This window comes from Netta rufina (assembly GCF_964035555.1).
Source record: "Netta rufina genome assembly, chromosome: 1".
Taxonomy (NCBI): domain Eukaryota; kingdom Metazoa; phylum Chordata; class Aves; order Anseriformes; family Anatidae; genus Netta; species Netta rufina.
Window position 1 is genome coordinate 1215868 of NC_140123.1, and position 12802 is coordinate 1228669.

Genomic DNA, 12802 nt, shown 5'->3' on the forward strand with positions numbered 1-12802 from the left:
AGTGGAAGCAGCATGGCAGGGACTTCCCTGGGACATCTGGGGAAGACCTTGAGTGTGCCTCTCAGGGACACAAGTCCTGCTGCCCGTCTGACCCAGGTCAGATTACCCCACTGGTCCCAAATCCAGGCATGGAGGGACCCAAGCCTCAAAGAAGTCCTTGAGAAAAATAACTAGATGGCACAGAAGGAGGGTGAGGAGCAAAGCTGAGAAAGCTGTAGGGTGTCATCTGGGTCCTCACTTGTCCAGCCCTGATGGGTTTTTGCACCAAAAAACCATGAGAGGTCCCAGAGGAGGGGGTGCACAGCCCACCAGCATCACCACGGCTCCGAGGAAGCAAACTGGGAACCAGACACTGGCAATTACCAGCTCTGTTTATCATTCACTAAAATGTTCCCCAGCCTAAAAGTGCCCCACGGACAGGGTGGGTGCCCACAATGGCTCCCTGAGGAGCAAGAAGGAGACTTGGCTTTGCAGAGCTTTATTTGCACGGCCTCCCACTTTGCTGCTGAAGAAAAGTAAATCCCCATGGTGGAGAAATGGGAAGCACAGAAATTCTTGCTGATTATGCAAAAAGCCAAGTTTTTCTGGAGCTTTTTTTTTTTTTTTTTTTCCCCAGAACAATTTGACTTAAAATTGCTGCAAAAGTTGGAGAAACTGCAGACCACGGTCCTCACATTCCTGCTTGATTTTTCCTTCTCAATCATTTCCACCTTGATTTTGACTTTTTGAATGTTTTGGACAGCATCTAGAGCCGTTGCAATCGGGTATCCAGGTTTCTGTAAACCTCTTTACTTCAGCACACGGGAACAGTACAGAAATGTTAGACGTGAGCACCTCACATATCCTTGTTAGAAATCACGTTAAAATAGGCAGGCATTGAAGAAAAGAGGTTGAAAAGTTTAATTAAAGACCAAAGGAGCCCTTCTGCTATCGATTCCTCCATCTCAGGAAGCTCTGCTGGGAAGCCCACAGGGATTTCCTTCCCTTGGCTTCATCCTGCTGGCTCATACCGGGGGGGTCACCTTTGTAGCTCTTCCATGGCTCCTGCTCCCTCTGAGGGGTCTGGGACTTGCTTTGGTCCCTCCAGCAGCTCCCACTGGGTCCCTTAAGCTGCTGCAATCCCCTCAGGATGTTCATACACTTGCATGGAGCCAGGACCTGCAGTACTGCATTTCTCTTGCAGAAAACAGAAGGAGAAGCCTAGAAAAACGCACTGTGGATTGCAGCGAAGGAGCTCTGCACACTCCAAATCTGGCTCTCTGTCCCTCTTGGAGGACATCCCCAAGCCTGAGCAGACCATGGGGACACACGTGGGGTTTGGTCTGTAGGCTGCAGAAATAGCAGGATACCTGAAAATTGGTGTTTTCCCTTTCTGAACACTGCCTTCGCTCTCACATGCTCCCATGAATATATATTTTTCTGTGTCAATAAGAAGTCCCAATATCTCCAAATACGAACCTTGATTATGTCACAACTACTGTTTATGGCAATCTGCACACTCCAGGACCAAAGGGCAGATAGAAATGCAAACACCAAGCTGGTGTCAAACTCCAAGAGCTCTGAAACCACTGGCTGACCAAACCCCTGGCCAGGGGCACAGCTGGGCAGGCTGCCCCTGCCCCCCATGTTGGCTCTTGCAAGAGGATATTTTGCATCCCGAGACCCTGGGCAGTATCAGTGCACCTCCTTGGCTCACGTCCTCTGGATTTTGGATGAAACCACCTTCTCTGTAGGCTTGGGGAGTTTGGAAGGATGGATGCAGGTTTTTCTGCTTGCAGTGATGTTGGCAGCAGAGAATGGCCCCCAGCCTGTTTTATTTGCAAGTACAGACTTCGCCTTTGGGACGGGACCAAACTCAGGCTTGCAGCCGTGAGCTGGATTGGAGGAGACACAAGGGCTCGGCATCACACCCCTCATTCCAGCCTGTGTTAGGCTGGTAATGAGCTCAGGAATCAGGGGCTGTTTTCTCAGAGGTGTGAAGGGATGGGCTAGGGCAAGATGTTTGTTTGCTGGGAGCTCGTAAACAGAAAGAATTTAATTTAATGCCGTTGCCTTCCTCCTTAAGAGCACTGCTCTCTGCAGCTTCTTGCTGCTTCTGCTGGCAGTATGAAGACTCAGGCTCTGCTGGCAGGGGAGGATTTAGTTGCAAGCAGGCTTTGTCTGCAGGGCTATCCCTGCTGAGATCTCCTGTGACAGGAGAAATGCATGTCAGCGTGCCTGTGCAGATGGCCCCTGGAAACTGGAGCTGCTGCAGGCATTGATGCTCAGGCTCTGAGCTGATGCTCTGCAGCTGGTAGTGCTCGGGGAGATCTCTCCCTTACAAGGGTCACGCTGCAGTCTCTCCTTCCAGGCGTGAAGAGCATCTTTCCAGACCATACAATTTAGAGAGCCAGATGTCTTCATCGGATAGAGAAGTGTAAACAAGCAGCTATTGCTGCAGGACGAAACGCAGCGCTCTGCGTGCAGCTGAATAGCAGGGACGTGTCCCTCCAGCAGATCTGATGTCCACGAGCTCGTTCCTTCTCCTCCTGGCAGATCACCAGCTGTGCTGTGATCTGGTGGCTAACAGCAAATGTCCCCAGGGCCTGAAGCACTGGAGTCTGTGCCCAGTGCTGTCACCAAGCCACTGCGAGTCCTGTGCAGGCCACTTTAATTTTTATTTGATTTTCTGTGCTTTACTTTGCCCCATCTTCAGATAGGAGATGATAAAATACCGGGTTCCCAGCCACTTTGCCCTCCTGGATTGAAGATGTGGGGTAGTGCTGAGGGGCTGCTGAGCAGGGAGCTGATGTCACCCGTGCTGTGAAGATCCTGGATTCGGACACCCGCTGGGCTGTGTGCTGGAAACAAAGAATTTGGCCTCAACATTCTCAGCTGATCTCACGAATGCAGAAAACAGTGCCTGGACACAGACAGCAAGGCTTGTAGGAGTTTTAGCGAAGCTGTCTCTGGGAAAGCTTTCCTTTGGCTGGGTGACATCTTTTGAGCCCCAGCACGGTCGTGGTTTGCACCCGGCTGGCTTGCAGGATCATAACACATCGCTGAAGGTGGTGGTACCCATACCCTGGGGCTCTGGTTCCCAGGAAGCCAACAGGGCCTGACAATCTTCCTTTTCCCTTTTTGCACTGCAAATGTCAGCCATGGTTCATGGAGCAATCCAAATTGGCAGAGGCCCCGCTTCAGCCCTGGATCAGATCAAGACACAGCAGAAGCCCAGGCCAGGCTGAGCAGCTCCTCCGGTGAAACTCCTGCCTGGTGGGAGCTGGCTGCAAAGCCGTCAGAGCCAGAGCAATGCACAGCTGGGAAAACATCTGCCAAGAGCAGTACCCTGTGGCATTGTGCAGTGTCCAAGGCCAGGGCAACAGGTCTGGAAGGATCAGGGACACTCAGGCTGTCCTGCAGAGGGATGAGCAATCCGTCTCCTCGGGGCATTGCGACAGTGAAGGATGCCTGTGGTGAGCCATGTGGCAGCAGGGAAAGAACGCTTGTCATCTCCCTTCCCTTGCTGAGAAATTTGCAGAGATGTGGATGAAAGGCAAGGGGTCTCCGTTCCTCCTGGGCCAGCTCATTCGGTGCTTGAGAAATGCTTCTGCACGAGGAGCAGGACGATGGGTGCTGCCCTCAGGCTGCATGGCTCGAGCCACACGTTAACTTGGGCATGCACAAATATGTCCCTAACAATGGAGGAGACGAGGTCAGTGTTGTTTTTTTTTTTTTTTTTTAATTATTATTTATTTATTTATTTTATTTTATTTATTTATTTATTTTTCTGGGAGCTGACAGTCTTTGATAAATTTTCCTTCTGGAAGTGAAGAACTCTCACATTTTCCAGTACAAGATAACATCCTTGCTTCCAGATCTTTGCAACAGCTAATGAAAAAAGAAAAAAAAAAAAAAAAAAAAAGAGAAAAGAAAAGGAAACAAAAATCTGAATTTTCCTCCCTGACCTTCTCCTGACTTTCTCTGGAGATGCTGTTTGTTGCTGCGTTTGGAAGGGCTCGTTCCTGTCCCAGCAGATCTGCCAGCGCAGGGCGGCTTCGGAGGTCGGGTTGGACGGGAGCAGCGAGGTTGTGCAACCTTCCACTGCTGCTGCTGGATGTCAGATCGAAGCCAACACAAACTAGCAGCAAAGTGAAATGATTTGTTTATCCAACCGTTTTCTGCTGAAGGAACTACACTCTCCTTACAAGTACCAACCCTGTCGTCACTTTTGGCAGAAAGCTACTTAATGGTGTGACCTAATTTCAGATGACCACCAGCAGCAGGAGCGTGGCTAGTATTTAAAGTTTGTATCCCATAACCATGCTTTTGTGTAAGGGATCATAGAATCCCAGAATCATAGTGTCATTAGGGTTGGAAAAGCCCTCCAGGATCATCTGGTCCAACCACCCCCTACCACCAATGTCCCCACCAAGCCCTGTCCCCAAGCACCACGTCCAACCTCTCCTCGAACACCCCCAGGGACGGGGACTCCCCCACCTCCCTGGGCAACCCGTCCCAAGGCCTGACCGCTCTTGCTGAGCAGAAATGTCTCCTCATTGCCAACCTGAGCCTCCCCTGGCACAACTCGAGGCCGTTCCCTCTGCTCCTGGCCCTGGTTCCCTGTGAGCAGAGGCTCCAGGGCCTCGATGTCCTTCTGGGAGTGAGGGGCCCAAAGCTGAACCCAGCACTCGAGGGGCGGCCTCAGCAGAGCAGAGCCCAGGGGGACGAGCACCTCCCTGGCCCTGCTGGCCCCACTGCTCCTGACACAACCAGGATGTTTTTGGCCTTCTTGAACGGAAATGTATCTGTGGCGGTGTTGCAGCTTGCAGTAACCATGCTGGGTGCTCTCTTTTTGTCTTGGCAGTTCTTTGTTTTCTGCCATGGGCTCCTGCAGCTCTCCCAGCTCCTGGTCTCTGGCTACCTGAAGAGCTCCATCTCCACCATCGAGAGACGATACGGCCTCTCCAGCCAGACATCAGGGCTCCTCGCATCCTTCAACGAGGTGAAAACCTGCTTGCTTCCCCATCCACCCAGCAGATTCTCTCCCTGTGCTCCTGTCATTCCCTCGCCCAGCATTTCTGAGGTCTGTGTCCCTCAAACCAGAAATATTCTGAGCCTTTCTGGTTTTGTGTCCTGCTGCAGGTTGGGAACACGCTGCTGATCGTCTTCATCAGCTACTTCGGGAGCCGGGTGCACAGGCCTCGCTTCATCGGCTGCGGCGCCATCCTGGTCTCCTTGGCCGGGTTCCTCATGTCGCTCCCTCACTTCATCACAGGGCCCTACGAGTACGACCAGTCCGTTGCCAGTAGGTACTCTAGGAACTGAATTTATGCCTTTTGGGACAGATAAAGGAACCTCTGGTCCCCCTTGTCTTCTGTGCCTCCGTGCTGCTGGCAAGCTCCAGGTAGCAGGATGGTTTTCCCAAGCCATCAGGGCTTTCATTTCCCACAACCCGTGCCAAGCCAACCTCACTCACGTCAGCTTCTTCCTTATTTTCATTCCCATGACCTCAGTAAGGTGTGGTGAACGTTATCACCCAAAGCCTTTTGCAGGAAGGAATCAGAAGAGGTGTGCAAGGAGCCCCATTTGACCCAGTGGGGCAGCGGAGGGGCACCCCTCCTGCTTTGGGGCATCTCCCCTGGCTGCCCTGTGCACCTGAGATCTCCTTGAGCTTTGAAGTTTTAGACCCCATCCAAAAATCAGCCCCTCATGGGAGACACACAGGTGAATATTGCTCATGGAGAACAGGAGCAGGGTGGATCCGGGATGTTCTTCCTGAAAGGTGAAGAGATAAGAAGGAAAGAAAGAAGGGAGAAAACACCTCTTATTACTCCCCAGATCCTGCTATAAACCTCCAGCAAATCTTTTAGAAGCCTCCAACAAATGGCTTTTCTCTGGCTCATCAGAGAAAGCGCAGCTGCTTTGCTCAGCTACGGCCAACAAAGGAAGATTTAATAGGTGAATAATTCTCAGATACAAATGGGGTCAGATGCTAACGACAGTTTGGAAACAATTAGCCATGTATTTTAGGAGTGGCTGGTGCTGGTGGCCCTGTGTCAAGCGCTCAGAGTTACAAGTGATTTGGGGTATAACCATGGAAATCCTGCTATAAACATTTCCCCTCTGGTATGTAAGGGAGTTCGGGATGCTACATGATCTGTAATCAGCGCTATCACTCAGGCAGTTTTGTAATACATTTCTGGGTAAAATGCATTCTCATTTCCTGAGCAGTGAGTTACAAAACCTGTAGTTTTCCTCACTTTATTGTGAGAAACTGGAAGCGATCTCAGCTCTGCTTTTTCCGTGGAGGTAGCTTGCCATGGCATGCACATCTGTCTCGCTGTGAACATCTGCAGAGTAACCTTTGTGTTGGTGCCATTTCATTATGACCCTATCCAATTCCCCTTCCATAAGCATCTATTTGGTTTGCGATTTCCTTTCACCAATGTTTCCCACCCGACATCTGTTGCGTGCACATCCACGTGCTTGCTGCTGTCTCCAGAAAACTTGCTCTCTCCTTACCAAGCCCCTCAGACCCTCTCGCCTTGTCCCCGCAGGCATGTTCAGCAACACCACCGACCTGTGCCAGCCCGAGGGGCTGGAGTCCCAGGGGAACCTCAGCGACACCGTCTGTGCCCCCCACACTGCCAGGGAGAACCACGAGGTGCTCCTTGTCATGTTCATTGCCCAGGCACTGCTGGGCATCGGCGGCGTCCCCATCCAGCCCTTTGGGATCTCCTACATCGATGACTTCGCCAGCGAGCAGAACTCTCCCCTCTATTTGGGTAAGGCAGGGGACAATGGGGAAAGAGGGTAAACCAGAATTAGCTCTCTATAGCAAGGCAGGACAGCATTCGTTTGCACTAATGAGAGCTCGTTCTAGCCCTTCTGCTCTTCCCAGCACCGGGAAGGTTTCTCCAAATTAGTGGATCTGCTTCAAGCTTGGACAGGCTACAGACACCAGTGCTGGGAAATATGATTTAGGGAAGAGTTTGGGATTACTGGGATTTTTGGCCTGCGAGTGAAAGCCAGAGAGAGACATAAAAAAAGGCTTCAACAAGGAGAAATGAAATAATCTCCCTGTGTTCACAGGAGGCAGCTGTGGGCTTAAGATACAGAAATTAAAACTTTGTTTAGGTATAGGGTAAATGGTAGGAAGCTAAAGCAGGAGGATCAATCATCTGGGAGGTGGGCAAGCATCCGTCAGCATACTGAGTGCTGGAGAACAGCTTGGGCAGCCTGCAAGGGATGTCACAGAGAGGTGGGATAGATGAGAAGGCTCTTGCAGGTCCTTTGAGCACTTTTCCAGCTGCTATCTGTGACAGCCTTTTGAACTGGATGGGCCAGCAAGGGTGGCTCAAAAGCATGTCATTACCATCAAGAAAGTGGAAGTACCACATCAAATTTTGCTCCAGCATGCGCTAGAGACCTGTTCAGCATATTTAAACAGATCATCTGTCAGATAGGAGTGGAATCCTCAACGTGTTTGATGTCTTCATCAGTAATTCACAGAGGAGACTTTGCTGATAACTTTTATCTCCATTACCCTGTAATGGAGAGTCAGTAAACTGTGATACTGAAGAAAGTGATTCAGACAGCATGATGAGTTCCTTGAGTAACTTTGTGTTTCCCAGATTTCTTATGTCAAGGGGCACATCTTGTTTCTGGGTGTATTTCAGCTTTTCTAAGATGCTGGAGGAAAGTAGCAGGAAAGATTTGAGTTTTGCAAAACCTTTCCTGCAAAGGGAGCCCGGAAAAGCACAGGGTTGTTATCCCCATAGATAGGATAGATCCCCATAGGAGGCAGATCAGAAAGCTGTCTGGGAAACAGCCTGCACTGGAGGAAAGTGTTGTGGACCATGGTCCTGCCCTGAGCCACTTTGTGTCCCCAATGGTCTCTTCGTGTGTGGCTGAGCCCCTCTCTGCTCTCATCTCCGCAGGCATCTTGTTCTCTGTGACTGTCATCGGGCCGGGGGTGGCCTTCATGCTGGGCTCTGCCATGCTGCGTTTTTACGTCGACATCGACAAAATCACCGAAGGTGAGTGAAGACACCCCTGGAGAGCCACCCGTCACCCTCCCTGCTGCGTCCCAGTGACTGAAACAGCAGCAGTCCAGCCCCTCGCTGGGCATCCCGACCCCCAAGGGCTGAGGGTGCAACCCATGGGACATACTCTGGCTCCCTTTGATTGTTGTCTCAGCTGGGAAGTCACTTCCAGCACCCAGGGATGCTCTGGAACTGGTCTCATCAAATCTGGGATGGATGTCTCAGATTTGTGTGTCCTTCCCATCCAACTTGTGTTGCTGGAATCCCATATTCAATCATCTCTTTCTCCTTCAGACCTGGAGGTCATAGAATATCCCGAGTTGGAAGGAACCCAAAAGAAACTCTCAGCCCTGGGCTGCTACCTGGTCTGGTTAGGGGGATGCTCATCTGCATTGTGATACTAGAACAGATCTCATTTTCACTCTTCTACAATTTTTATGCCATATGCCAGAAGGAGAAGTGGGAGCATCTTGCCTCTAGCCAGCACTGGGGAGAACGGGGATGTGGAGGATAAGCAAAACCCAGAAAGAAACATGAAAGAGAAAGTTGGAGGGGAAAAATAAGAGACAAGGAGTGGAGAATGGGTACCAGGACTCAGATGGGAAAAGCAGAGGGAAAGGTAGGATGGGAGGAAAGTGAAAACAAGTAGTAGAGAAAAGCCAGGTAGTGCAGGAGAGGAGCATGAAAGGGATTTCCTTTACAACCTTTGTCTCTCCCTGAGCCATGTTACCAAAATTTTTTGTAGTCATCTCCTTTTTGGCTGCTTTTGAATCCTGGAGCACAAGTGGATCTTCCCCAGCTATTATCAGAGCAAACTCACATTATACAGCATATCCTCACGTGAGGAAAAGGACAACTGACAGGCTCCTTTGGGTGGTGACCAGAGCACCAGCGCAGGGGGTGGATGGGCAGTGGATGCTGGTGCTGCAGGTGAAGCTTTGGCTCCTTCTTGGAGCCCCAGGCTCACTCCTGCTCAAGGATTTCACCAGAGACTTTTTTTGCCTGGACTTTGTCACTGTATATTTTTATGATTTTATATTTTTATGATGTTTACAAAGTAAGAACATGGTTTACAATGCCTCCTCCTATCAGACAACCTCCAAGCTTATTACTGCAGCAATACATCCTCCTCACTGGCTGGTGAACCTCAGAGATGTCTCTGGAGTCCTGACAGGTGAAGACTCCTGGCCATGAACCCCAGATGCACTAAGGAAATCTGTGCTAGGGAAGACAAACTTACTATAAGGCATGATCTTTCACTTATCCCTTGCCACCCTTACAAAGGTGCCTGGGCCTGTGCCACGCTCTTCACTGCAAGCTCACCACCACAGCTGCATGCTCCATCTCTGCAGAGATGATGGATGAGCTCTCCCCAGGCCACGTGCAGCAGCAGGGAGTGGGATTCCTTCTGCTGTTGAGCTGAGAGCAAGAAGCCAGGATGGACTTCATCTAGATCCTCTAGAATCACCTAGATCAGCCTCTGAAGGGTGAAGAAGGGGGAAGCTCTAGGACATCCTTATCCCAGTCACTCCCATCTGAAGGGCTGAGTGAGGTTTTAGACACCCTGGTGACACTGAAAAATGAACTGAGATATAGCAGCATGCCCCAAAACTGATAGTCCTCAAGCTGGGAGCCACGACTATGCAGCACACTCATGTCTCGGGTGCCTGGGGCCACCCAGCACCATCCCTTTGGGGTCTTTCTGGTCACCTTTGACTAAATGTTGTTCTATCTGTGTTGCAGATGAGGTGCAGCTCACGAACAAGGACCCGCGGTGGGTCGGTGCCTGGTGGCTTGGCTTCCTGGTGGCAGCCAGTCTGGTGGCCGTGTCTGCGGTGCCCTACTTCTTCTTCCCACGGGAAATGCCAAAAGAGGTAGGAGAGGTGCTGCGGGTTGCCCTGGTGGCATTGTGCTCAAACACGCCATTCCTTAAAGCCTGCTGCGAGCTGTGCTTTGGTCTCATCTCCGGGATGTGGTAATTGCATGGTGGCACACCAAAATAGCACAGAAGTGTAGGAATATTCAGCACCAGGCAAGCCCAATGCAGACGGACGTCCTGCCTTCTCCTGGCCCACGTGGAGCTGGGACTTCCCACTTCTCTGGGGAAGCAATGGTCCTGCTCCTTCTGTTTTGTCTCATTTGGGAGCTGGTGGCAGCTGTTGCACTGCTGGCCCTCGTTTCCCTTCAGGAGGATCACATGTGCCTGAGGATCAGCCCCATTTCATAGGAAATATGAATAGTGCATCACCGGCCTTTCCCTAGAAGTGGGTTGTGCCTGGGGGTGTTTGAAATACTGAGGCTGGTGGGCAGTTTGTTTTGTTCCCATTGCAAAAAACAAAACAAAACAAAACAAAACAAAACAAACCACAACCCTTTTCAATGCTCACTTGTCCATGGGGCTCCACCATCCAGCTTTGCCCATCACCTCTGCGTTTTCTACCAGGGTCTCGATCCCTTTGGAGCCCTGCTGAGTGTGTTAGGGCCCGTGCCAGCACGTGAAATGGCTCGTGAGCTTCCCAAGCGCTTTGCTGGCCGCAGGTCCTGGCTTTCTGGCAAATGGCGTGTTGTGGAGAATAATTCAAAACAAATTGTTGTTCTAGAGAAGCAGCCGTCCCTTTGTGGGAAGGCTTTGAACGCTGTTGGTTGCTGGAGTTCCTTGGATGCGCTTAGTTGGTGAAATTGTGTTCCTCTCGATGCCTTGGCCATTCTCCAGCCTGCCTAATTGCCTTTCACATATATTTTATTTTGGAACACTGTCAAGCTTTCTTGTCTAAACAAGTACGTGCATTGCCTGGTGCACGATAATTCCTCATTTCTCTGAAATTTCTGCAGTGATGAGCGATTCTTATAAAGGTTTAAGGTTCACCTGCTTTGTACAATGCAACCTGTTGTGCCGTTTGCACTTCAGGGGAATACGGTGATCCACCCCTGGGTTTTACACGCTGTCAGGTTCCCCTAACAGCTGCAGTCCGGCGAGGTAACAGGGTGGAAAATCATCCTTCACAGGATGAGGGTGACACTGAATGCAATGGGCCTGATTTGTCCATGTGAAGTTTGGTTCACTTTAAAATCATTACGGATGATCTGTATTAGCAGAACCTGCTCGGTGTGCGATGGGGGTGCGCTCCTTATCGGCAGAAAGGTTCTTTATTAGGGCTGATGAGAACATTAATCTCACGGATGGCTCTTGAGGGAAAATAACGTGCTTCATACTAAACCAACCGTACTTTTACGAGTGCTGCACTCTGATCAATGCGATCAGTTTTTCAGAGTTTTCCAGTTTGGCTGGATAGTGATATAAAAAACCAAACAAACAAAAAACAAACAAGCAAAAACAACAACAAAAACAACATCCCCTCACTCTACTGGCTGCTAACTGTAAGGGATGCTCCCACGTGGCTGAGCATCCATTTATGTCTTTGCAGCCCAGGTTTTACTTGAATTTCTCCTCATTTTAACATTTCCCCCAGAAAGCCTTTGAAAACTGCTTAGAGTTTGAAAAGATACATAAGGAAATACTCCAAGGGATGGCAAAAATCTGCCTCCCCCTTGCAGGGTGGGAGATGCCAGGGCCTGGTGAACCCAGCAGCTGGGCTCGTACCCATCCCATCGGGGTCTCAGCATTGCCAGCAGCAGCAGAGGGTTCTGCTTTAAAAAAATGCCTTTTTAGAAACTTTCCCAGAAGCTGTTGCAGGTAAAACCTCTATCTGCTGTGGAAGCATTCAGAGCTCTGTAGGAAATCTGCATTTGCACGGGAGTTTTTTCTGTAGTTATTGCAGGAAATTAAAAAAAAAAAAAAGAAAAAAGAAAGAAAAAAGAAAAAAAAAAAAAGTTAATATTGTTTTCACTTGCTTGCCCCTGCAGTAAATCAGTGTTCAGCTAAAGGTAAAACACGAACACTTTTCGGTCGCAAAGGGCAGCCACCTTTCCTCTCCAGTGAGCTGGAGGCAGCGACATTTCTGAAGCCACCCAATTAGTGCACCCACCATTGAGCTCATTATAGAAAAACTTCCCCTACAAAAGAGCATCAGCCGGGGATGTACTGCAAAACCCTGCAGGAAGGATGGGCAGAGCTGGGAAGAAATGTGGCACAGGAAGGAAATGTGTGACTCCAGGCAAAGCTTGATGCTAATAAAGCATTGTCCCCAAGTTTGCCTTCATCTACCCCAACCGTAGCACGTTGCTGTAGATGATGAAGCTGCCTGGGAACAATTTGTTGGTGCCTTTCCCCATGGCAGAGCCCACCAAGCAAGATCACCATAGCATATGCTGGCCCATGGCTCTGTCCTTCTCACTGCTGGAAGTGCTAATTCTCTTCTCTGATTCCCATCCCACCTTCATTTTCTTTTCTCCCTCCTGGCTCACTCGTTGTATCTCAGCTCAGCTCTTGGTGGTCTCTCCAAACCAAGGTCTCTGTCCTCCTCAGTGGGCATCATCCAGCAAACTGGATAACAGTCTCTTTGGAGATTTATTCGGCTCTTCCCATCAGCCAAGACAGATCTGTATTATTTATTCTACAGCCACATTTCAGCTTTGCCTTTACCTTACAGCTTCTTTCTTTGAAGTTCCTGCAATGACTTTTGCGCTTCACATGAACACGTTTTGCACTTAATGTGAACAGAGTTCAGTCTTTTGATCTTTTCTCTCATAAATCAACAACTCCATACCCCTCTCTTGATCTTTTCTCATAAATCGATCACTCCAGACCCCTTTTTTGACCTTTCCTCACAAATCAATCACTCCTGACTCCAAACATTTTTGTTCCTCTGCTTTGA

At 49.9% G+C, this 12802-nt stretch overlaps 1 protein-coding gene across 2 annotated transcripts in view; it reads left to right on the forward strand.

Annotated features, from left to right (window-relative positions):
• The window catches only part of SLCO2B1 (solute carrier organic anion transporter family member 2B1), a 50329-nt gene that overhangs the window by 15937 nt on the left and 21590 nt on the right, over window positions 1–12802 (forward strand). Inside the window, exons 3-7 of one of the 2 annotated variants that reach the window (XM_084281219.1) lie at window positions 4847–4984; window positions 5125–5287; window positions 6540–6767; window positions 7923–8021; window positions 9771–9901. In XM_084281219.1, coding sequence (XP_084137345.1) covers window positions 4847–4984; window positions 5125–5287; window positions 6540–6767; window positions 7923–8021; window positions 9771–9901 — 759 coding nt within the window. Of the gene's footprint in view, window positions 1–4846; window positions 4985–5124; window positions 5292–6539; window positions 6768–7922; window positions 8022–9770; window positions 9902–12802 lie in introns of those variants that run through there. The other variant, XM_084281220.1, reaches the window with a different exon arrangement.